The 26,064-nt window shown below is 42.5% G+C and overlaps 1 protein-coding gene across 2 annotated transcripts in view; it reads left to right on the top strand.

Moving 5' to 3' along the window:
- The window catches only part of NPEPPS (aminopeptidase puromycin sensitive), a gene marked incomplete at both ends in the record, with an annotated part of 127,421 nt that overhangs the window by 13,632 nt on the left and 87,725 nt on the right, over positions 1 to 26,064 (top strand). For both annotated transcript variants that reach the window (XM_080712325.1, XM_080712324.1), the window contains one exon: positions 20,323 to 20,407. In XM_080712325.1, coding sequence (XP_080568451.1) covers positions 20,323 to 20,407 — 85 coding nt within the window. The remainder of the gene's footprint in view (positions 1 to 20,322; positions 20,408 to 26,064) is intronic.

Genomic DNA, 26,064 nt, shown 5'->3' with positions numbered 1-26,064 from the left:
ATTTTGAAACAGGGTCTCACTGAGTTGCAAAAGGGCTCACTAAGTAGCTGAGGCTGGCTTCGAACCAGTGCAGTCCTCCTGTCTTAACCTCCCAAATGCTGGGATTACAAGCGAATGCCACCACACCTGGCTTAGATAAAACATTTTCATAAGAGAAATTAAGCCACACGTGGTGGTGCACACTTGTAATCCCAGTACTTGAAAGGCTGAGACAAGATGATCGCAGGTTTGAAGCCAGTCTTCACAACTTAGCAAGAGCCTCTGCAGCTTAGTGAAACCCTCTTTCCACATAAGAAATAAATCAGGCTGGGTTTAGCTCAGATGTAGAATGCCTCTGGGTTCATTCCTTAATGCCACACACACCAAAAAAAAAAAAAAAAAAAAAAAAAAAGAAATTAACTAATTCATCAAGGCCAGAAATAAGGATATACTAGACAATCTCTGGCCTACACCAACAAAATATTCATGTTGTGGATGACTAAATTGGCACTAAGAGGAGAATTACAGATATAGTAGTTTTGTTTGGCAGACTAAAACCTTGGCACCTAAGTGGATGTTATTGTCAACTCTGTGTTATGAATTTTCTATCCAAATTTTGCATATTTTCTATGCAATCACTGTGACTGTTTTTTATTTCTTTAAAAAATGGTAGCTAAGCCGGGTGTGGTGGCACACGCTTGTAATCCCAGCGCCTGGGAGGCTGAGACAGGAGAATAGTACAGGTTCAGAGCCAACCTTAGCTACTTAGTGAGGCTCTCAGCAATTTAGTCAGACTATTTTTTATTTTTTTGGTGGTACTAGGGGTGGAACCCAGAGGCTTTCTACCTCGGGGCTCTACTCCCAGACCTTTTTTATATTTGATTTGGAAACAGGGTCTCACTAAGTTACTGAAAGCCTCACTAAGTAGCTGAGGCTGGCTTCGAACCTGTGCGATCCTCCTGTCTCAGCCTCCCAAGCGTGGGGATTACAAGCGTGCACCAACACACCCGGCTAGTGAGACTATTTCTAAATAAAGTATAAAATAGGTGTGGGAGTATAGCCCGGAGGTAGAAAAGCCCCTGGGTTCCACCCCAAGTAGCATGCACACACACAAAAAAAGGTAGCTGAGCCAGCTGTGGTGGTACATGCTTGTAATCCCAGCATTTAGGAGGCTGAACTTAGTGCGACCCTGTTTCAAAATAAAGAATAAAAAATAGGGCAGGGGGTGTTGCTAGGAGGTCGAATGCCCCTGGGTTCCATCCCCATACCCGCAAAAAAAAAAAAAGAAAAAAAAAAAAGAAAAAAGGTAGCTGGGTGTGGTGGTACATGCTGGTAATCTTAGCCACTTGCAAGGCTGAGGCAGGGGGATTATAAGTTTGAGGACAGTTTTAGTTTAGCGAGAACCTATTTCAAAAAGTAAAAAGGAGCTGGGTGTGGTGTCTTGGGAGGCTGAGAGAAGAGGATTGCAGGTTCAAAGCTAACTTTAGTAAGTTAGCAAGGCTCCTAACAATTTAGTGAGGCTCTCAGCAATTTAGCAAGACACTGTTCCCAAATAAAAAAATAAAATAGGATTGTTAGTGTAGCTTGGAGGTAGAATGCTTCAGGTTCAATGCCCCAAAACACAAAAAACAAAAATAAGTAAATATCCAGGCGTGGTGGCGCACGGTTGTAATCCCAATCAGCATTCAGGAGGCTGAGACAGAATCGCGGTTCTTGGACAGCCTCAGCTACTTAGTGAGGCCCTCTGCAACTCACTGAGACCCTGTTTCAAAATAAAGAATAAAAAATAGGGCAGGGGGTGTAGCTCAGAGGTCGAATGCCTCTGGGTTCCATCTCCAGACCTGCCAAAAAAAGAAAGGGGGGCTAGTAGTATGGCTTAGAGGTAGTAGAAAGTCACTGTGTTTAATCCCCATTACCTATGAATGAATGAATGAACAGGCTGTGTGTTAGTTGGGCATGGTGACACACGCTTGTAATCTCAGCATTTGGGAGGCTGAGACAGGAGAATCTGGATTTGCGGACAGCTTCAGCTACTTAGTGAGGCCCATTGCAACTCAGTGAGACCCTATTTCAAAATAAAGAATAAAACAAGTAAGGCTGGGGGTATAGCTTGGAGATAGAATCCCTCTGGCTTCCATCTCAGTACCCAAACAAAAACAAAAACAAAAAACTCAAGCTTCCCAGCCCTATTTTTTATTCTTTAAATCTTTATTTTATTTTATTTTATTTTTTGTGGTACTGGAGATGGAACCCAGGAGCATTGTACCTCTGAGCTATACCCTCCAGCCCTATTTTTATTCTTTATTTTTAAACAGGGTCTCACTGAGTTGCAGAGTTTATGTAATGGCTGAGGCTGTCTGTGAACCTTGACCCTCCTTTCTCAGCCTCCCAAATGCTGAGATTACAAGCCTGTGCCACCCACCACTCCTGGCTTTTATTCTTTATTTTGAAATAGGATCTCATTAAGTTGCTGAGGGCCTTGTTAAGTAGCTGAAGTTGGCCATGAACCTGCTATCCTCCTGTTAAAGCCTCCTAAGTACTGGGATTACAAGCATGTGCCACCACACCCAAGTGAGACCCTGCTTCCAAATAAAAAATAGTACTGGAGGTGTAGCTTAAAGGTAAAATACCTATGGGTTTAGTTCTCAGTATTTAAAAAAAAAAAAAAAAAAAGGAGTTGGGATGTATCTCAGTGGTACAGTGCCTCTGGGTTCGATCCCCAGTGCTGCAAAAATTTTAAACAGTAAAAAAATATATAAGTGCTGGGGATGTAGCTCAGTGGTAGAATGCTCGCTTAGCATGAACACAAAGCTCTGTGTTTGATATTCAGCATTGTAAAAATTAAAAATAAAAATAAATATAAAATTTAGCCAGGCATGGTGGTGCACGCTTGTAATCCCTGTGCTTGGGAGGCTGAGACAGGAGGATCACGTAGGTTCAAAGCCAGCCTCAGCTACTTAGTGAGGCTCTCAACAACTTAGTGAGACCCTGTTTCCAAATAAAAAATATAAAATGGGTCTGGGAGTATAGCCCGGAGGTAGAAAGCCTCTGGGTTCCACCCCTAGTACCACCAAGAAAAAAAAAAAAAGAATGTGTGTGTGTGTGTGTGTGTGTGTGTGTGTGTATGTGTATGTATAAAATTGTTAGCATTGTGCCAGACAACTAAAAGGTTGTAAATTTGAGGGACTGAGGGTAAGGCTTAGTGGTAGAGCACATGCTTAGCATGTACAAAGCCTTGGGTTCAATTCATAGCATCAATAAACAAATTGATAAAGATTTGGAGCTGGGCATAATGGCTTTCCCTTGTATTTCCAGTACTTGGGAGGCTGAGAAAGGAGGATCCCAGAGTCGGGGTGCTGGCACAGGATTGTAATCCCAGCATTTGGGAGGCTGAGACAGGAGGATCTGTAGTTTGTGGATAGCTTCAGCTACTTAGTGAGGCCCTTTCAATTCAGTGAATCCTGCCTCAAAATAAAGAATAAAAAATAGGGCTGGGGGTATACTTCAAAGGTATAATGCCCCAAGTTCCATCCTCAGTATTAGGGAAAAAAAAAAAAGAATGAACCCACTGTGTTGGCACATGCTTGACTGGAGGATCTCAGCAACTTAGTGACACCCTGTTTCAAAATAGGGCTAGGTGTGTAGCTAAGAGGTAGAATACCCCTGAGTTCAATTTTGCAAAAATAAAAAAATAAAACAATAAAGAATAAGCTGGAGCCGGGCGTGGTGGTGCATGCTTGTAATCCCAGCATTTGGGAGGCTGAGACCAGAGGTTCCCAAACAGCCTCAGCTACTTTGTGAGGCCCACTGCAACTTAGTGAGACCCTGTTTCAAAATAAAAATAAAAAACAGGGCAGGGGGTGTAGCTCAGAGGTCGAATGCCCTTGGGTTTCATCCCCAGACCTGTAAAAATAAATAAATAAATAAAGAAAGAATAAGCTGGGCTTGGTGGCAGCACATCTGAAATCCCTTTACTTGGGAGGCTAAGACTGGAAGATCACAGGTTTGAGTATAGCTTCAGCAAGTAGTGAGACTCACCAGCCAAGTGAGACAATTGGACTGGGTGTATAGCTTGAAGGTATAATGACTCTGGGTTGAATATCCAGTCATGCTAAAGAAAGAAAAAAACAAGAAAAAAAAAAAAAGAAAAATTTGGAAGATTTGGTGATTAAGAATTTGATTTGTTGAAAATTTTTATCCATATTCCCCCACCCCCACCCCCATACTGGAGATTGAACCAAGGGCCTTACATAGTTACACCACCAGCCCTGTTTAGCTTTTTGAAATGTGGAGAAAAGGTATATAAGAAACCAGCAGAAGCTGGGCGTGGTGGTGCACACTTGTAATCCCTGCCCTTGGGAGGCTGAAACAGGAGGATTGTACAGGTTCAAAGCCAGCCTCAGCTACTTAGTGAGGCTCTCAGCAACTTAGTGAGACCCTGTTTCCAAATCAAATATAAAAAAGGTCTGGGAGTATAGCCCGGAGGTAGAAAGTCTCTGGGTTCCACCCCCAGTACCACCCAAAAAAAAAAAAAAGAAAAAAAAGAAGAAAAAAAAAGAAACCAGCAGAGCATGGTGGCACAAATTTGTAATCCCAGTAATTGGGAGACTGACTCAGGAGAATCTGGCTCACTGCCAGCCTCAGCTGCTTAATGAAGCCCTCCGCAACATAGTGAGACCTTGTTTAAAAATAAGAATAAAAAATCAGGCTGAGGGTGTAGCTCAGAGGTAGAATGCCCCTGGGTTCAATCCATAGCACCACACACAGAAAAAGTGTTTTATATGTTAAGCTTTGTTGTTAATATCAACGGACAATTTTTGTTTTTTTGTGGTACTAGGGATGGAACACAGCCCTATTTTCTATTCTTTGTTTTGAAACAGGGTCTCACTGAGTTGCAAAGGGCCTCACTAAGTAGCTGAGGCTGTTCACAAACCACGAACCTCCTGTTTTAGCTTCCCAAATGCTGAAATTACAAGTGTGCACCACCACGACCGGCTTTCAACTGACAGATATGTAGTGATTTTTTTTTGTTTGTGTGTGGTACTGAAGCTTGAACCCAGGGCATATTACCTCTGAGCTACATACATCCCCAGCTGGATTTTATTCTTTATTTTGAAACAGGGTCTCAAAGAGCTGTGGAGGTCCTCACTAAGTAGCTGAGGCTGGTCGCCAACCTGGATCCTCCTGTCTCAGACTCCTAAGTACTGGAAATACAAGTGTGCGCCAGCATGCCCGGCATGTAGTGAATTCTTGTTTTTTTTTGGGGGGGGTATGGGGATGGAACCCAGGGGCATTCGACCTCTGATCTACACCCCCTGCCCTATTTTTTATTCTTTATTTTGAAACAGGGTCTCACTAAGTTGCAGAGGGCCTCACTAAGTAGTAGCTGAGGCTGTCCACGAACTGCGAACCTCCGGTCTCAGCCTCTCCAATGCTGGGATTACAAGCCTGTGCCACCACGCCCAGTTTTGTAGTGAATTCTTAAAGTAACTGAAGCCTACTGTTTGAGGCATTTAGACTTTTTAAAAAATTTACTGATTTGAGCCGGGCGTGTTGGCTGCATGCTTGTAATCCCAGTGCTTGGAAAGCTGAGACAGGAGGATCAGAGCAGGTTCGAAGCCAGCCTCAGCTGGTTTAAGAGACCCTGTGTCCTAATAAAATATAAAATAAGTCTGGGAGTGTAGCCTGGAGGTAGAAGGCCCCTGGGTTCCATTCTCAGTACCACCAAAAAGAAAAAAAAAAAAAATTTACTGATTTGAGCCAGGCGTATTGGCACACACTTATAATCCCAGCATTTGGTAGGCTGAAACTGGAGGATCAAGGTTCCCGGACAGCCTCAGCTACTTAGTGAGAGGCAGTGTATCAAAATAAAGAATACAAAAATAGGGCAGGAGTATAGCTTGGAGGTCAAATGCTCTTGGATTCCATCCCCAAACCAACTAAAAAAAAAAAAAAAATGATTGATTTGGATGGAAATATTCCCCAGATAATGTTATTATTTTTTAGGCTTTATAATTCTTCATAATGTATGTTTCTGTTCGCTTTTTTTTTTTTTTTTTTTTTTTTGCTGGTCTGGGGATGGAACCCAGGGACATTTGACCTCCAAGTTACACCCCTGCCCTATTTTTTTTTTTTTATTCATTATTTTGAAACGGTCACACTAAGTTGCGGAGGGCCTCACTAAACAGCTGTGGCTGGCCATGAACTGTGATCCTCATGTCTTAACCTCCCAAATGCTGTGATTACAAGCCTGTACGACCACGCCTGGCTGTTCTCTTTAAAACAACAACAACAACAACAACAAAAAACTAGACATTGACCCAGTAGTGGTGTGGCTTACACCTGTGATCCCAGTACTTGGAAGGCTGAGACAGGAGGATTGCAGGTTCAAGGACATCATCAGCACAACTTTGCAAGACCCTTTTCAAAACAACAATAAAAAGGGTGGGAGGCTTATCTATAATCTTAGTATTTGGGGGCTGAGACAGGAGGATCATATGTTCGAGGCCAGTCCAAGCAACTTAATGTAAACCCCAGCAAATTATTGAGACCCCGTTTCAAGATAAAGAATAAAAAGGGCTAGGGGTATAGCTCAGATATAGAAATTCCCCTAGGTTTACAAGTTTCTAAGAGAGTGTTTGATGGATTTTTTTCTGAGTAAAGGGTATGAGCTTTATTGTATGGACTTTGTATCTCTATTCTGGCTTTGTATCTAAGCCTCTTTTTTTTAACTTCCTGGTTGTGGATAATTGATAATGTCTAATACAACATAGATAATGTGGTCTTGTAGTAAATTATCTGTGAAGTGTCTCTGAACTTTGCACAAAAATGAGCGAGCCTTATTCTTACGGTAAAGTAAATCCTATTCTAATCAGTACATGATTCAGTGATAAAGGGTTGAGCCTTTTGTTAGATATTTTATTGTTAACTAAGATTAGCTCTTAAGATTTTAGAAATTTTGTATTGAATATCATTTAAGCATAAGGTTTTTAGTTTATTTGGCCATTCATAATCTCTTTCAGATTTTGTTTTAATCAGGAAATATTTATTTATTTTATTGTAGTACTGGGGATGGAACCCAGGGGCATTCTACCTCCAAGCTACACCCCCAGCCCTATTTTTTATTCTTTACTTTGAAACAGGGTCTCACTGAGTTGCAAAGGGCCTCACCAAGTAGCTGAGGCTGCCCCTGAACTGCGATCCTTCTGTCTCAGCCTCCCAAATGCTGGGATTACAAGTGTGCCACCACACCCAGCAGGAAGTATTTTAGAAGTACAGAAAAGTAAGCTACTACCCTGATTTAACTTTTTGCCCCAGTTGCTTCAGATGATGCATACTGTTTTTGGGGAAATAAAATGTCACAGATACCACTAAACCCATTTTCCTGTCTTTCAATCACCAAAAGTAACTTTTTTTTGTGTGTGTAGTATTTGGTATTGAACCCAGGGGCATTGTACCTCTAAGGTATACCCCCTAACCCTATTTTTTTTCTGTTTGCAGTACTGGGGATGCAAACCAGGGGCATTCTACTTCTGAACTGTACCCCCAACCCTGTTTTTTAGTCTGTATTTTGAAATAGGGTCTCACTGAGTTGTAAAGGACCTCATTAAGTAGCTGAAGCTGTCCACAAACTGCAGATCCTCCTGTCTAAGCCTCCACAAACCTGGAATTACAAGCATGCGCCACCATGCCCGGCATCCTAGCTCTATTTTTTATTCTTAATTTTGAAACTGTCTCACTAAGTTGCAGAGGTCTCACCAGGTAACTTAGGCTGACTGTGAACCTGCAATCCTCGTGTCTCAGCTTCCCAAGTACTGGGATTACAAGCATGCGCCACCATACCTGGTTTACCAAAGGTAACTTAGGTCTTAAGATAGGTGCATATTATTTTAACATACAGTTTTAAACTTCTTTTTTTTTTTCTTTTTTTTTTAGGTGGGGGGAGGGATAGAACCCAGGGGCATTCTACCTCTGAGCTACATCCCCAGCTTTTTTTTTTTTTTTTTTTTTTGTGGGTCTGGGGATGGAACCCAGGGGCATTTGACCTCCGAGCTACAGCCCCTGCCCTATTTTTTATTCTTTATTTTGACACCGGGTCTACGAACCACGATCCTCCTCCTGTCTCTGCCTCTCCAATGCTGGGATTACAAGTGTGCGCCACCACGCCTGGCCCTGAGGCTGGCTTTGAACCTGCACAATCCTCCTGTCTCAGCCTCCCAAGTACTGGGATTACAAGCATGCGCCTGTCTCAGATTTTTTTTTTTTTTTTTATACTGGCATTTAACCCAGAGGTGTTCTCCCTTTGAGCTCTACCCCCAGCCCGATTTTATTTCTTATTTGGAAACAAGGTCTACTAGGTTGATAAAGAGTCTCACTACTTGCTGAGGCAATTTTCAAACTTGCAATCCTCCTGTCTTAGCCTCTCAAGTACTGGGATTACGGGTGTATACAATCATACCTGGCTCTGAGTTTAGAAAATTTAGTGCTGGCCAAGTGTGGTGGTGAATGCCTGTAATCCTAGACTAGAGTATAATTTGTAGGTAGAATGCCTCTGGGCTCAATCCCCAATACCACAAAAAGAGAAAGAGAGAGAGAGAGAGAGAAAGAGAGAGAGAGAGGGAGGAAGGGAGGGGAAGAGAAGAGAAGAGGAGGGGATAGGAGGGGAGAGGAAGAGAAATAGAGAGGGAGAGGAAGGAGAGAAAGAAAGGAAGAAAATAAATAAATAGGGTTGGGGATGTAGTTCTGAGGTAGAATGCCCCTGGTTTCGATCCCTAAGTACGTGTACACACACACACACACACACACACACACACACACACACACACACACACACACCTGATTGTAGTAAACACTGATTCAGAAAGTGTCTCAAGCCCTTTGTAAGTATCATTGAAAACAAAACGTGCCAGTCAGCATGTCACAGAAAATGAACGAAGGACAAGAAGTAGATCAGAATACTGGTGTACAGCCTCTGTCTCTAACAAAATATGGAAACAAGTAGAGCTTTTATTTTGCTTTTGTTTTCTTTTGTCTCCCACCCCACAGATAGAAACAAGGGCTCTTAGTTTGTTTTTGACAGTCTGTTAATTTATTAGGGTAGGTGTCTTTTTGCTTTTCAGTAGGCCTAGTAAATTTATTTGAAGAGCACGTCTGAATGCTACAACTTGATTACATCTTTTTTTTTTTTTTGGTATTGGGGATTGAACCCAGGGGCATTTTACCTCCAACTTACCCACCAGCCCTATTTTTTCTTCTTCTTTTTTTAAATTAAAAAATTTTTTTTTTGCAGTACTAGGGATGGAACCCAGAGGCATTCTACCTTTGAGCTACACCCCCAGCTTTTTTTTTTTAATTATTTATTTTGAAACAGGGTCTCACTGAGTTGCAAAGGGCCTCACTAAGTAGTAGCTGAGGCTGTCCTCGAGCTTTGATCCTCCTGTCTCAGCCTCCCAAATGCTCCGATTACAAGCGTGCGCCACCACACCCGGCTGCCATAGTTCTTAATAATTGTACATAGTTATTCTGATCTCATACTTTATAAATTGCTAAGTGGATGCTGTACCATGCCTGGCTCGATTTTCCTATTTTTTGTCAGTTTTTAAATACAGTGATCTCTCATATGGGTCATACAATACCTACTGATTTTTTTTTTTTTTTTTTTTTTGGTATTGCAGATTGGACACAGGGGTGCTCTCTTCTGGGCTATACCTTCAGCCCCCTTTTCAAAAATTTTATTTTTTATTTTGTTTGTGATGCTAGGGATTAAACCCAAGGGCATTCTACCTTTGAACAACACTCCCAGCTTGCCCGCCCTTCCTTCCTTCCTTCCTTCTTTCCTTCCTTCCTTCCTTCCTTCCTTTTATTGCGGTACTGGGGATGGAACCCAGAGGCATTCTACCTCCAAATTACACCCCAGCCCTGGTTTTTTTTTTTTTTTTCCTTCGGTACTGGGGATGGAACCCAGAGGCATTCGACCTCTGGACTATACCCTCAGCCCTATTTTATAATTTATTTGGAAACAGGGCCTCACTAAGTTGCTGAGAGCCTCACTGAGTAGTTGAGGCTGGCTTCGAACCTATGCGATCCTCCTGTCTCAGCCTCCCAAGCGCTGGGATTACAAGTGTGCATCACCATGCCTGGCTTCCCAGCCCTGTTCTTTATTCTTTATTTTGAAACAGGGTCTCACTGAGTTGCAAAGGGCCTCACTATGTAGGAGCTGAGGTTGTCCTCAAACCATGATCCTCCTGTCTCAAGCTTCAAATGTTGGAATTACAAGCCTGTGCCACCATGCCCAGACTGTCTCAAAAGCAAAAAGGACTGGAGATGAATTATGTAGCTCACAGTGATAGAACACCCTGTGTTTGATCCTTAGTACGGTTAACAAAAAAAAAAAAAAAAAAAAAAAGTTGATGGATGGTAATGTGGTTGCTTAGATAAGAATTAAGGCCAGTAACTAAACCATTGTGGCATTCTGTTGGCATAAACCTTAAACTCTGAAGGATTGTTATTCATTTTACCTTTTGGAGCCAATCCTAGTAAGTGCTTTATTTTCTTCTGTGTTCTGATTTTTTTCCATTAAGTGAATTTATGAATAAGCAAAAAATTATTTTTCTTTTTTGTTCAAATAAGTGTTATAAGTGGTCAGTTGTAGCCAGGTATAGTGGTTGGTGCATGCTTGTAATCCCAGTACTTGGGAGACTGAGACTGGAGGATCACAGGTCCGAGACCAGCCTCAACAATTTAGCAAGACCCTGTTTCAAAATAAATAAAATCTAGAGGCGTAGCTTAAAGGTAGAAGGACCCTGAGTTCAACCTCCAGTGCCACAAAAAATAAAATAGAATGAAAACAGAAATGGCTACTTGTGCATAAAGGCTTTAGTGCTATTGGGTTATGTTCTGGTGAAATACAGTGTTAAGTCATATTGCTACTTAAAAAAAAAATGAAAACTCTATTTATAAAATGACAGTTTTTTTTTTTTTAAATAGGAACATTCATGAGGAGGATTTTTTTGGAGGGTGATGCTTGGGATTGAACTAGGGCCTTGCATATCTAAGACATACTACATACTGTATCACTGAGCTATATATCCTAGCCCAGATTCCTTGTCCTATTCCCCTTCCAGTACTGGGGATTGAACTCACTAATGTCACTGCTGCTATACCACTGAACTATATCCCCAGCCTGTTTTTTTGTTTATTTTTATATTTTTATTTTTTTATTTTTTTAATTTGCTGTACTGGGGATAGAACCCAGGGGCTTTCTATGTCTGAGCTACACCCAGCCCTATTTTTTATTCTTTATTTTGAAACAGGGTCTCACTGAGATGCAGTGGGCCTTACTAAGCATCTGAGGCTGTCTGCGAACCGCAATCCTCTGGTGTCAGCCTCCAGAATGCTGGGATTACAAGCATGTGCCACTACACCTGGCCTCCTGTTCTTTATTTTGAAACAGGGTCTTATTAAGTTGCAGAGAGCCTTAGAAGTTTTTGAGGCTGGCCAGGGACCTGCAGTGCTCCTGTTTCAGCCTCCCAAGTACTGGGATTACAAGCATGGGCCACAATTTCCAGCTAGGGACAAGGGTTTAAACATGCAATTCACAGAGGAAAAACTTAATTTTATGTGTAGATATATATGTCTGTGTATGTATGTGTATATGTGTGTGTATAGATATATACACACATATACATATATATGAAAAGATGGCTTGGGATTTGTAATCAATGTTAGTAATAAGGAGAAATTCTAATTTAAAAAATATGATACAATTTAATCCTGATCAAATTTAAAGAAATTCTTAAGTTTTTATTTTTTTTTATTTTTTTGGTGGTACTGGGGGTAGAACCCAGAGGCTTTCTACCTCTGAGCTATACTCCCAGACATATTTTATATTTTATTTGGAAACAGGGTCTCACTAAGTTGCTCACTAAGTACCTGAGGCTGGCTTCTAAACCTGTGCGATCCTCCTTTCTCAGCCTCCCAAGCCGGCGGGGGGGGGGGGGGGATGATATTAAAAGCATGCGCCACCATGCCCAGCTTAAGTTTTTTTTTAGAAGATGCTAAAAGTGAGATTTATTTATTCTTTGCTCAGGGGCTATCAATTGCTACCGCTCTAGAGGGTAATTTGGCAATTCTTGGTAAAGTTTAGGTTGTGTGGTCTGAAACTCAGAAAGCCATTAGGTTTCTTTTTTTGGAAAAATTATTCCATATGTGTACAAGAAAACATGGACCAAGATGTTTATTGTAGTACTGTTGTCTTTAAGCAAAGAAGTCTTCTAAACACAAAAGTACAAATAAGCTTGCTTCCTTTAGGAAGGGACTAAATAAATATTGTTTATTCATAGAATGGAATACTATGTAGAAGTTAAAATTAGTGAATTACATCAGATTCTCTTAGCATTAACCTGTCTCAAAAGCAATGGTAAGCCGGGCGTGGTGGTGCATACTTGTAATCGAAGTATCTGGAAGGCTGAGACAGGAGGATCACAGGTTCGCGGCCAGCCTCAGGTACTTAGTGAGGCCCTCCACAACTTAGCGAGACCCTGTTTCAAAATAAAAAATAGGTCTGGGGGTGTAGCTTGGAGGTTCCATTCCCCCATACTGCAAAAACAAACAAACTGAATAGTTGAAAATAGAGTTTAGGGGGTTTAGGAGGGAGGTAAAAACACCAACCAGGTTATCAGAGACCCGCTGTTTTATTTGGACCGGCACCCTCTGGAGGGGTGGGGGGAGATCCATGGGCCACGTATCTGGAGAGTTGCGCATAGTCCTGATTGGCCGGCTGAGTCACGTGGGGGATCGGAGGCACTGCTGTTACATAGGCATGCCATTCTCTTGCGACATTTGTAGCATCGCGTTGTCTCGAGGCACCTGGAGTCTCACAACTGCTTTTGGCTTCCAGGGTTCCGCTGCGAGATCATGTGGGGGAGGGACCCAACTTATCACAAACCATAATGGTAAATAATTCAGGTGAGCTAGATATGGTGACTCATACCTATAATACCAGTACTTGGGAGACTTAGGAGGATTGCGGGTTCAAGACCAGCCTAAGCAATTTAGCAAGACTCTCAGTAATCTAGTGAGACCTTGTTAAATAAGAGCCTGGTGCTGGGTGTGGTGGCCCATGTTTGTAATCCCCGCGCTTTGGACGCGGAGACAGGATCTCATAGGTTTGAAGCCAGCCGCGCTGTTTCCAAATAAAAAAAATAGGTCTGGGAGTGTAGCCTGGAGGTAGAAGGGCTTCCAGGAACCCCAGTGGCCCCCCCCCCAAAAAAAAAAAAAAAAGCCTGGCAAGGTGGTGCATGCTTGTAATTCCAGCATTTGGGAGGCTGACCAGCCTCAGCTACTTAGTGAGGCCGTTTGCAACTCAGTGAGACCCTGTTTCAAAATAAAGAATAAAAAAATATAGAGATTGGGGCGTAGCTTGGAGGTAGAATGCCCCCAGATTCCACCACACACACACACACACACACACACACACACACACACACCTACAAAAAAACAAATAAAAAATAAAAAAGCGCTGGGTATCTGGCATAGAGGTAGAGTCCCTCTGGGATCAATCCCTAGTAATATACACACAGATTGAGTTGCTATGATGCACACTTTTAACATTCTCTACTCACAGGTTGAGACAGGATGTAAATTCAAGGGTAGCCCCCCAATTTTGGGAGACCTTGTCTCAAAATGAAAAACTCAGTGGCAGAACACCCCTGGGTTTAATACATAGTACCACAATAAATAAAAAGGAAGCTTGAGCCGGTGTGGTGGTACATGCCTATAATACCAGTACTTTGGAGGCTAGGACTAGAGAATCACAAGTTTGTGGCCAGCCTCAACAATTTAGGCCCTCCACAACTTAGTGAGACCCTGTTTCAAAAAATAAAAAGCAGCCAGGTGTGATGGCGCACCCTTGTAATCCCAGCATTCAGGAGGCTGAGACCAGAGGATTGGGGTTTGCAGACAGCCTCAGCTACTTAGGCCCTCCTCAGTTTAGTGAAACCTTGTTTCAAAATAAAGAATAAAAGCCTGGTGTGGTGGCACATGCTTGTAATCCCAGCATTCCGGAGTCTGAGACTGAAGGATAGTGGTTCTGGACAGCCTCAGTTACTTAGTGAGGCCCTCTGAAACTTAGTGAGACCTTGTTTCAAAATAAAGAATAAAAAATAGGTCAGGGGGTGTAGCTCAGAGGTAGAATGCCCCTGGGTTCCATCCTCAGATCCACAGAAAACCCAAACCAAAACAAACAAGCAAACAAACAAACAAAAAAATAGCCTCAGGTATTTACTGAGGCCCTTAGCAACTCAGTGAGACTGTTTCAAAAATAAAAAGACTAAGCCAGGTATGTGGCACACGCTTGTAATCCCAGCATTCGGAAGGCTGAGACTGGAGGATCTCAGTTCGCGGACAGCCTCAGCTACCTAGTGAGGCCCTCTGCAACTCAGTGAGACCTGGTTTCAAAATAAAGAATAAAAAATAGGGCAGGGGGTGTAGCTTGGAGGTTGAATGCCCCTGGGTTCTACCACCAGACCCACAAATAAAAAAAATAAAAAGACTAAAAAAAATAGGGCTGGGGTGTAGCTCAGAGGTACAATGCCCCTAGGTTCCATACTTGCTAATTAACACACACACACACACACACACACACACACACACACACACACACCAAAAAAAAAAAAAAAGTGCATCTTGGAGGTAGAATGCCCCTGGGTTCAACTGGGCGTGGTGGCACATGCTTGTAATCCTAGTATTTGGGAGGCTAAAACAGGAGAATCCCAGATTCACGGCCAGCCTTAGTAATTTAGTGGGGCCCTTAGTAACTTAGGGAGACCCTGTTTCAAAATAAATATAAATAAATAAATAGGGCTGACACACAAAAATAAATAAAATATAAAAAATTAAATTAGGGCTGGGGTGTAGCTCAGAGGTAGAATATCTCTGGAGAAGGAAGGAAGCGAAGGAGGGAGGGACAGAGGGGAAAGGAAAGGAAAGGAGATGGGCACAGTGGCACATACCCACAGTTCCAGTGGTTGATGGGCTGAGACAGAAGGATTGCATGTTTGAATGGTATTGAAATGGGGGTTTCTTCTGAGCCCCACAAGATGAAACAGGGGGTTTCCTGAGAAGAAACCTGGTGTTTCATCAAAGAAGAAATGGAGTTTCTTGAGAAGAAGCTTGGCATTTCCTTACAGGGTTCTTGTCTACGGTGAGTGAAGAATGACACCCGCAGACCTCAGGAAGGGGAGTAAAAGGTTTATTGGAAGCAGCAGGGAATAAGGAAGATGGCTGAACACCCCAAAGCGGCTGTCGGGTCTCTGATGTCCAGCTGCTGCCTTCAGGACATTACTTGGGAGTAGCCCAAGCCTAATGCCTTCAATTACAGGCGGCCTCCTTCCAGAGTCCATGCGATTTGCCAGAAAGGAATAGGAAAGTGGCAGAACACCATTTGGGCTGTCGGGTCTCTGATGTCCAGTAGCTGCCTTTAGGTCACTACCTGAGTGTTGCCCGAGCCAAGTGCTGTCAGTTGCAAACAACTTTCTCCCAGAGTCCACGCAATCTGCCAGAAAAGAGGAGCAGGTCACCGCTAGGGGCCCTGTTCAGCCTTGATGTCTAGCAGAGGCCTTCAGGTCACTACCCGAGAGCTGCCCGGGCCACGTGCCATCAGTTGCACTCTGCCTTCTCTCAGGGCTAATACAACCTGTGAGAGAGAGAACAGCTCCCCAAAAGGGGAGGGGGTCCTGAGAGGGAAAAGCCCCATTTGCTGGCTGACTAGGGCCTTTGCCCAATGTTTTCGAGTCCTCTTTTTGGTTAGGGTGACTTTTGGGATCCCAGGAATTCTGGGAAGCAGCTCTCAGAATTTGCAAGTCCTTTGAAGAATCTCCTTTCAGGAGTGCCAGACTTGCTCAGTGAGTTTGTGTTGATTAGTAAACCGATGGCTTTGTGAAGCTCTGGTCCTTCTTATCTCTGAGCCTTGGAATTTTAGATATTCATCACCCCTCAGGAAATTCAGGAAATTAACTTTTTCTACTGAGGCCTTTTCCCTATCTGCCTATTTCCTTCGACCTCCTCAGTATCTTTAGGGAATGAGAGACAGTGGAAGAGACTTTCATTATAACTATTCAGTAGTCCCTCTTTACCCATGGGAGACATGTTCAAAGAACCCTAGTGGGTGCCTGAAACCAGGGATTGTACTGAATTCCATATATACTATGATTTTTTCCTATAAGCCACAATGTACCAGAATTAATCTGTTCTTCCATGTTTAATGCCTTGGTGCCTCTTTTTGTTTTTGTGGGTCTTGGGATGGAACCCAGGGGCATTTGACCTCAGAGCTATACCCCTTGCCCTATATTCTTTATTTTGAAACAGTCTCACTAAGTTGCCAAGGGCCTCACTAAGTAAACAAGGCTGTTCACAAACCTTGGGTCTCAGCCTCCTGAATGCACTTGGTGCCTCTTTTGTATTAGTATTCTTTTACCTTGGAGTCATTATTAAGCAAAATAAGGATAATACTTGAATACATGCACTTATACGCCTCAGCAGTCAGTCTGATAACCTAGGCTGGCTTCTTAGTCATTAACTATGGACAGCATGTACTGCCTAGGGATGATGGACAAAGGGATGATTCTCAAGTGAGGCAGAGTGAGATTTTATCATGCTAAGGTGAGCAGCTTAAAATTCCTAGCCTTGCATGGTGGTGTGCTCTTGAAAACCCAGTATTTAGGAGGCTGAACCAGGAGGTTCACAGGTTTGAGGCTAGTCTCAGCAACTTAGCAAGAACCTTATCAATTTAGCAAGACTCTTTCAAAATAAAAAAGCCAGGCTGTGTGTGGTGGTGCATGCTTGTAATCCCAGCATTTGGGAGGCTGAGACAGGAGGATCCTGGTTTGCGGACAGCCTCAGCTACTTAGTGAGGCCTTCTACAACTTAGTGAGACCCTGTTTCAAAATAAAGAATAAAAAAATCGGGCTGGGGTTGTAGCTCGGAGGTAGAATGCCCCAATGCCCCTGGGTTCACTCTCCAGCACCACAAAAAATAAAAATTAAAAAAAGCCAGGTGTGCTGGTGCATGCTTGTAATCCCTGTACTTGAAAGGCTGAGACAGGAGGATCCCAGGTTCATGGTCAGCCTCAGCTGCTAAGGAAGGCCCTCCACAATTTAATGAGACCTTGTTTCAAAATAAAGAATAAAAAATAGGGCTGGGGGTGTGGCTCAGAGATAGAATGTCCCTGGGTTTAATCCCAGTAACAAAATGAAAAATAAAACATAAATAAAAGGTACTTCTGGAAATTTCTATTTAGTATATTCAGGCTGCAGGAAACGAAGGAAAAAGAGGAACCATTGTATTTTACTGTTTTGGATCTCAATAGTTGGTTTAAGCCAGGCATGGTGACATACCTGTAATTCCAGTACTTAGGCAGCTAAAACAGGAGGATCACAGGTTCATGACCACCTTTAGGAACTTGGTGTGACTCTTAGCAACTTCAAAACAAAAATTAAAAAGGGCTTGAAAGGAATCTCTCTGGGTTCAATCCCAGAACACAAAAAAGGTTGGCCTAATCTTGCTGGGTCATTAGTGTGTGTTACATTTTAGGGTAGCGTTTCTTTTAAAGAACTTAAAGAGTATTTTTATGAAGTTTTGACATCATAGTTTCTGGTATATCAGCCTTCTTCCTCTATCATCAAAGAAGATCTCAAGGTAGGTTTTATGTGCATGTTAAAATATGTAATTATAGCCATGCATGGTGGCGCAGGCTTGTAATCCCAGCATTCGGGAGCCTGAGACCTTAGGATCGCAGTTCACGGACAGTCTCAAGTATTTAGTGAGACCCTGTTTCAAAATAAAGAATAAAGCCGGGCGTGGTGGTGCACCCTTGTAATCCCCTTGCTTGGGAGGTGGAGACAGGAGGATTGCGCTGGTTTGGAGCCAGCCTCGCTGGCTTAAGAGACCCTGTTTCCAAATTAAAAAAATATAAAAAATAGGTCTGGGAGTGTAGCCCAGCGGTAGAAGAGCTTCCAGGAACCCCAGTACCACCAAAAAAAAAAAAAAAGAATAAAAAATAGGGCAGGGGGTGTAGCTCAGAGGTCAAATGCCCCTGGGCTTCATTCCCAGACCTGCAAAAAAAAAAAAAGTAATTATTTTGATATGTAAGAAATGTTCCCTAATTTAAGAATTTTATGAAATTAAAAATTTTTATTATTTATTAATTTTTGTTGTACTGGGGATGGAACCCAGGGCCATTCTACCTCTGAGCTACACTCCCAGACCTGTTTTTTTTTATTTTTTATTTTGAAAAAGGGTCTCAGTGAGTTGCAAAGGGGCTTTGCTAAGTAGCTGAGGCTGTCCTCAAACCGCAGTCCTCCAGTCTCAGCCTTCTGAATGCTGGGATTACAAGTGTGTGCCCCCATGCCCAGCTAATTCAATTGTTTTAAATGCAGATTTAGGGAGAAAAGATGCTTTTGTTTGATTCATTGGTCAGATGTTTAAATGATATGAAGTGCTTCCACATTTATTATTGTTTTTAATATAACTTAGAAAATGTGAGCTGGGCCTGGTGGCGCATGCTTATAATCCCCGTGCTTGGGAGGCTGAGACAGGAGGATCGTGCAGGTTCGAAGCCAGCCTCAGCTACTTGGTGAGGCTCTCAGCAACTTCGTGAGACCCTGTTTCCAAATAAAATATAAAAAAGGAGCCGGGCGTGGTGGCGCACGCTTGTAATCCCCGCGCGTGGGAGGCAGAGACAGGAGGATCGCGCAGGTTCTAAGCCAGCTACGGGCGCTGGCTTAGGAGACCCTGTTTCCAAATAAAAATGTAAAAATAGGTCTGGGAGTGTAGCCCGGAGGTAAAAGGGCTTCCAGGAACCCCAGTACCACACACACACACAAAAAATATATGGGTGTGTGTGTGTGTGTGTGTGTGTGTGTGTGTGTGTCTGGGAGTATAGCCCGGAGGTAGAAAGCCTCTGGGTTCCACCCCCAGTACCACCAAAAAAAAAAAAAAAAAAAAAAAAAAAAAAGAAAGAAAGAAAGAAAAAAAGGAAATGTGAATTGCTCCAAAAGACTAAAACTACTCCTTTCTTTCTTTTGTGTGGGTCTGGAGATGGAGCCCAGGGGCATTCGACCTCTGAGCTACACCTTCTGCCCTATTTTTTTATTCTTTATTTTGAAACAGGGTCTCACTAAGTAGCTGAGGCTGTCCATGTACTGTGATCCTCAGGTCTCAGCCTTCTGAATGCTGGATGCTGGGATTACAAGCATGTGCCACCATGTCCGGTTTATCCTTTTTTTTTTTTTTTTTTTTTTTTTGGTACTGGGGATGGAACTCAGGGGTCTTCTACCTCTGGGGTATACTCCCAGACCTATTTTATATTTTATTTGGAAGCAGGGTCTCTTAATCCAGTTGAGGCTGGCTTTGAACCTACTTGATCCTCCTGCCTCAGCCTCCCAAATGCCGGGATTACAAGTGTGCGCCACCACACCCGGCTTTTTAGTCTTTTTAGAAACAGGGTTTCACTGAGTTTCAAAGGGTCTCGCTAAGTAGCAGAGGCTGTCCGTGAACCGAGATCCTCCAGTCTCTGCTTCCCGAATGATCCTCCAGTCTCTGCTTCCCGAATGCTGGGATTACAAGTGTGCATCACCATGCCCGGCTCCTATTTTTTTTTCCCCCTTGTGCTACTGGGGGTGGAACCCAAGGGCTTTTTACCTCTGGGCTATACTCCAAGACCTATTTTATATTTCATTTGGAAACAGGGTCTCAGTTGCTGAGAGCCTTACTAAGTAGCTGAGTCTGGCTTTGAACCTGTGAGATCCTCCTGTCTCAGCCTCCAAAGTGCTGGGATTACATATGTGTGCCAAAACGCCTGGCTTATTCCTTATTTTATTTTTTCTGGGTCTGGGGATGGAACCCATGGGCATCCGACCTCCAAGCTATACACTCCCTGCCCTATTTTTTTTTTCTTCATTATTTTGAAACACGTCTCACTAAGTTGTGTAGGGCCTCACTAAGTAGCTGAGATTGTCCCTGAACCACGATCCTTCTGTCTCACTGTCTCAGCCTCCCAAATGCTGGGATTACAAGCATGTGCCATTACGCCTTGTTTATTCCTTATTTTGAAACAGGGTCTCACTAAGTAGCTGAGGTTGCCCGCAAACTTTGATCCTCCTGTCTCAGCCTCCCAACTGCTGGGATTACAAGTGTGTGCCACTATGATGGTCTTATTTCTGTCTTTGATGCCTGAATGTTCTGTCTAGGTTTTAATTAAGTTTGGGTTTTAAAAATTACTGTGACATTAGTCCAAGATGAAGATGTACATATTATTAATCTAGGTTATTTTTGACTGCCCCTTAGGTGAGGCAGGCGACCAATCAAATTGTGATGAATTGTGCTGATATTGACATTATTACAGCTTCATATGCACCAGAGGGAGATGAAGGTAAGAAATGTTTTACATTTTAATTTTAATTTGCTGTGTGTGTGTGTGTGTGTGTGTGTGAGTGTGTGTGTGTGTGAGAGAGAGAGAGAGAGAGAGAGAGAGAGAGAGCGCGCGCGCGCGCGCACGAGCATGAGCGAGACAGAGACAGAGAGAGGAGGCGCCTGTATTTTATGGTTAATATATCAATATTTGTTACTTTATTCTTCTTTTATTTTATTGTGATACTGGGTATTAAACATAGGGATGTTCTACCGCAGAACTACATCCATTGCCCAATTTATTTATTTTATTTTACTTTTTGTACTGGGGATGGAACCCAAGGACGTTCTACCTCTGAGCTACACCCCAAGCCCTATTTTTATTCTTTATTTTTAAACAGGGTCTCACTAAGTTGGGGAGGGCCTAAGTAACTGAGGCTAGCAACAAACCTATGATCCTCCTATCTCAGCCTCCCAAAATCTAGGATTACAAGTGTGTGCCACCACTCAGCTTTATTTTTTTTTCTTTTTTCTTTTTTGCGGGTCTGGGATGGAACCCAGGGGCATTTGACCTCCAACCTACACCCCCGGCCCTATTTTTTATTTTTTATTTTGAAACAGGATCTCACCTAAGTTGTGGAGGGCCTCATTAAGTAGCTGAGGCTGGCTGCGAACCACGATCCTCCCATCTCAGCCTCCCAAATGCCTGGATTACAAGCTTGGACCGCCATGCCCGGCTTATTTTTATTTTTTATTTTGGAAATTTTATTTGGAGTTGCCTATGGCCTCACTTAGTTGCTGAAGCCAGCCTTGAACCTGGGATCCTCCTGTCTCTGCTTCCCAAGTACTAGGATTATAAGTGGGCACCACCATGCCTGGCTTACTTTTTTTGTGTGTGTGTGTGGTATGTATGTATGTATGTATGTATGTATGTATGTATGTATTTATTTATTGGTGCTGGGGATGGAGCTGAGAGGCTTTCTACCTTTGGGCTATGCTCCCAGACTTTTATTTTATTTTATTTTATTTTATTTGGAAACAGGTTCTTACTAAGTTGCTGAGAGCCTCACTCAGTAGCTGAGGCTGGCTTTGAACCTGTGCGATCCTCCTGTCTTAGCCTCTCAAGCGCTGGGATTACAAGCGTGCACCACCACACGTGGCCTTACATTATTTATTTATTTATTTAGTGGTGCTGGGCGTGGAGCCCAGGGGTTTTTCTACCTCCAGGCCATAACTTATTTATTTTTGTGTGTGGTACTTGGGTGGAACCCAGAGGCTTTCTACCTCCGGGCTATACTCCCATGCCTATTTTATATTTTATTTGGAAACAGGGTCTCACTAGGTTGCCGAGAGCATAAGTAGCTGAGGCTGGCTTCGAATCTGTGCAATCCTCCTGTCTCAGCCTCCCAAGTGCAGGGATTACAAGCGTGCGCCACCACGCTTGTAATCCCTGCACTAACTAACCCTATTTATACTTTATTTGGAAACAGGGTCTCACTAAGTTGCTGAGACCCTCATTTAGTAGTTGAGGCTGGTTTCAAACCTGTGTGATCCTCCTGTCTTGGCCTCCCAAGTGCTGGCATTACAAGTGTGCAGCACTACACCCAGCTTTTTTTTATTTTGGCAGGGTTATTTTCTTTTTCTTTTCTTTTCTTTTCTTTTCTTTCTTTTTTTTTTTTGTGGTACTGGGGGTGGAACCCAGGGGCTTTTCTACCTCTGGGCTATACTCCCAGACCTATTTTATATTTTATTTGGAAATAGTGTCTCACTAAGTTGCCGAGAGCCTCACTAAGTAGCTGAGGCTGGCTTTGAACCTGTGTAATTATTCTGTCTCAGCCTCCCAAGCGCTGAGATTACAAGAGTGCTCCACTATGCCCGGCCCAACTTTTTTATTTATATTTTGAAACATCATCTGGCTGAGGTCCTGAGGGTTTCGCTAAGGTGCTGACCTAAAATTTGCAATCCTCTTTGCTCAGCTTCCCAAATACTGGGATTATTGGCATATACCATAATGACGAACTCCAACTCTTAGTAATATAAATACATATATATATATGCAATTGTTTGTTGATAACTAATAACATTAAACACTAACTCCTTGCAATTGATTTGTTTAATGTCATTGGTGTGTCTGTGAGTACAGGGCATTCAACCTCTGAGTTACACTCACAGCCGTTTTTTTGTTTTTTGTTTTTTATTTATTTATTTATTTTTTTGGGTGGTACTAGGGATGGAACCCAGGGGGCCTTCTACCTCCGGGCTATACTCCCAGACCTAACCTCTGAGTTACACTCACAGCCAGTTTTTTGTTTTTGTTATTATTTATTTATTTGTTTATTTGTTTATTTATTTATTTATTTATTTTGGTGGTACTAGAGATGGAACCCAGGGGACCTTCTACCTCCGGGCTACACTCCCAGACCTATTTTTATATTTTAGCTGAGGCTGGCTTCAACCTGCGTGATCCTCCTGTCTCAGCCTCCCCCAAGCGCAGGGATTACAAGTGTGTGCCACCATGCCCAGCTGTTTGTTTTTTAAACACCGGGGAATAAACCCAGAGGCATTCTACCAATGAGTTACAACCTTAGCTGTATTATGTTTTTATTTTGAAAAAGGTCTCACTAGGTTGCTGAGGGTCTTTTTTTTTTTTTTTTGTGGTACTGGGATCCAGGGTATTCTATCTCTAAGTGACACCCCCAGCCCTATTTTTTATTCTTTATTTTGAAACAGGGTCTCATTTATTTGCAAAGGGCCTCACTAGGTGGCTGAGGCTGGCTTTGAACTTGCACGATCCTCCTGTCTCAGCCTCCCAAATGCTGGGATTACAAGTGGGTGCCACCACACCTGGCCTTGCTGAGGGTCTTACTACTTGTTGAGGCTGTCTTTGAACCTGTGATCCTCCTGTCTCTGCCTCCCAAATACAGGAATTACAAGCGTGTGCCACCATGCCTGGCTTGAGATCTTGTGTTTATTAACTAGCTAAATAATTTTTGTCTCTGATTTACTCACTATTCCTGAGTGTATTGAGTTTTGGGAATTGAGCATAAAGTCTGTTTTGTACTGTTGCTGTTCTGCAGGATGGGTAAATTTATGCATAAACTAACCACTGTTGGAGGGAACGTTGAGGGACCAAATATTTTCCAGATTTATTGGAAACTTTTAGGACATCCTGTTTTCTGAATTAAATGACTATCTTATTTTTAATGAGTAAACTTTATTTTTTGGAACAGTTTTGGGTTTATAGCAAAACTGTGTGGAAAGTACAGAGAGTTCCCATATAATCCCTGTCCTCATGCGCTCCCAGCCTTCGCTTCTATCAGCATCCTCCATCAGAGTGGTATATTTGTTACAGTCGATGAGCCAACATTGAAATATCATTAACCAACTTCACAGTCCATAGTTTATATTGTGGTTCACTCTTGTTATTGTACTGTTTATGGGATGACTAATGTATGTGTGTATGTGTATGATGACAGGTATCCACCATTATAGATAGTATCACACAGACTAGTTTCACTGCCCTAAAACCCCATTCTTTCCCCATCCCTGTCTCCTGGCAACCACTGATCTTATTACTGTGGCCATAGTTTTGCCTTTTCTAAAATGTTATATAGTTGGAATCACACATTATGTAGCCTTTCATATTGACTGTCTGTCTTTCTTTCCTTCCTTCCTTCCTTCCTTCCTTCCTTCCTTCCTTCCTTCCTTCCTTCTTTCTTTTTTGGTGGTACTGGGGTTCCTGGAAGCCCTTCTACCTCCAGGCTACACTCTCAGACTCTTTATACTTTTTTATTTTTGGAAACAAGGTCTCTTAAGCCAGCGGGGCTGGCTTCGAACCTGCGTGATCCTCCTGTCTCCACCTCCCAAGCGTGGGGATTACAAGCGTGCGCCACCATGCCTGGCTCCTAGCCCTATTTTTTATTCTTTATTTTGAAACAGGGTCTCACTGAATTGCAAAGGGCCTCACTAAATAGTAGCTGGGGCTCTGCGTGAATCATGATCCTCCTGTCTCAGCCTCCGAAATGCAGGGATTACAAGCATGCGTCACCATGCCCGGCTATGTCTTTTTAGTTTTGAAACAGGTCTCACTAAGTCGTGAAGGGCCTCACTAAGTAGCTGAGGCTGTCCATGAACCACAACCCTTTAGTCTTAGTTTCCCTAATGCTGGGATTATAAGTGTCTGCCACCATACCAGGCCAGTGTTGTATCTTAAAGGGCATCACCAGGCTACTTTCCACTTCTGGAAATAGATTGTTGCAGATCCTTTCTCTGGGATGTAACCTTATCATCACCCTTCTCTTAAACTGTATCCCACCTCCTTAAATCAACCTCTTCTATCCTCTTCTCAACATAAAAAGCCATCACCAGCTGGTGCAGTGGTATGTGTCTGTAATCCTAGATACTTGGGAGACTGTGGCTGGAGGATTGCAAGGTCAAGGCCAGCCTGGGCAATTTAGCAAGACCTTGTCTCAAAATAAAATGAAAAATGTTAGGAAGCTGGGTGTGGTGAGTCATGCTTGTAATCCAACTATTTGGGAAGCTAAGTTTCAGGAGGATGGAGAGTTTGAGGCCATGTGGGCAATTGAGTGGAATCCTATGTCTTAAAAAGGACTAGGTGTGTAGCTTAGTGGTAGAGTACCACCTCTGTGTTCATTCTTTCTCATGTATGTGTGGGTGGGTGGGTGGGGGGTTAGAGATGTAGTTAAGAGTTCTGGCTATCATACACAAGGCCCTGAGTTCATTTGCTGGTACTACAAGAAAAGAAAAGTTATTATCATACTCAAAGTCATCTAGATTTTCTCTTATGTTGTCTTTTGGGGAGTTTTACAATTTACATTTAGATCTGTTAGTCATTTTGAAGTTTCTCTTGTAAAGTATTTAAGGTCTATGTCTAGATTCTTTTTTCTTCTTCTTTTTCTTGGCATGTGATATCTATTGGTTCTAGCATGATTTGTTGAAGAGACTGTCTTTGTTCATTGTATTGCCTTTGCTCCTATGTCAGTTAGCTATATTTGTGTGGCTCTGTTTTTGGACATTTTGATCTGATCTATTTGCCTATCTTTTGCCACTTTGTCTTAATTACTGTAGCTTTGTTGTTGTTGTTGATGTTTGTAGTACTGAGGGTGGAAACCAGGGGCTTTCTACCTCTGAGCTATACTCCCAGAAACAAGGTTTCACTAAGTTGCTGAGAGCCTCACTAAATAGCTGAAGCTGGCTTTGAACCTGTGTGATCCTTCTGTCTTCAGCCTCCCAAGTACTGGGATTACAAGTGTATGTCACCACGCCCAGCCAACTTGCTGGTATTTTGATTGAGTTTATGTTGAATTTATAGATTAAATTTGTAAGAACTGACATCTTAATGATAATGTCAAGTCTCCCCATCCATTTGCATGAAATATCTTTCTACTTATTTAGTAGTTTGATTTTATTCATCAGAGGCTTGTTCTTTTCTTCATGTAGATCTTGTAGTCTTGTTAGACTTATACCTAAGTATTTCATTTTTGAGGATGCTAATGTAAATGGTATTGTATGTGTATAAAAGCATATACAATATATTGTTGCTATTATTATTTTTTATTATTATTAAAAAAATTGTTTTTGGTACTGGAGATGGAATCCATGGTCTTTCTACCCCCAAGCTACACTCCCAGACCTATTTTATATTTTATTTGGAAACAG

Source organism: Muscardinus avellanarius (genome assembly GCF_963383645.1).
Source record: "Muscardinus avellanarius genome assembly, chromosome: 16".
NCBI lineage: Eukaryota > Metazoa > Chordata > Mammalia > Rodentia > Gliridae > Muscardinus > Muscardinus avellanarius.
The sequence above is the reverse complement of the archived record's forward strand: the minus strand, read 5'-3'. Positions and strand labels throughout refer to the sequence as shown.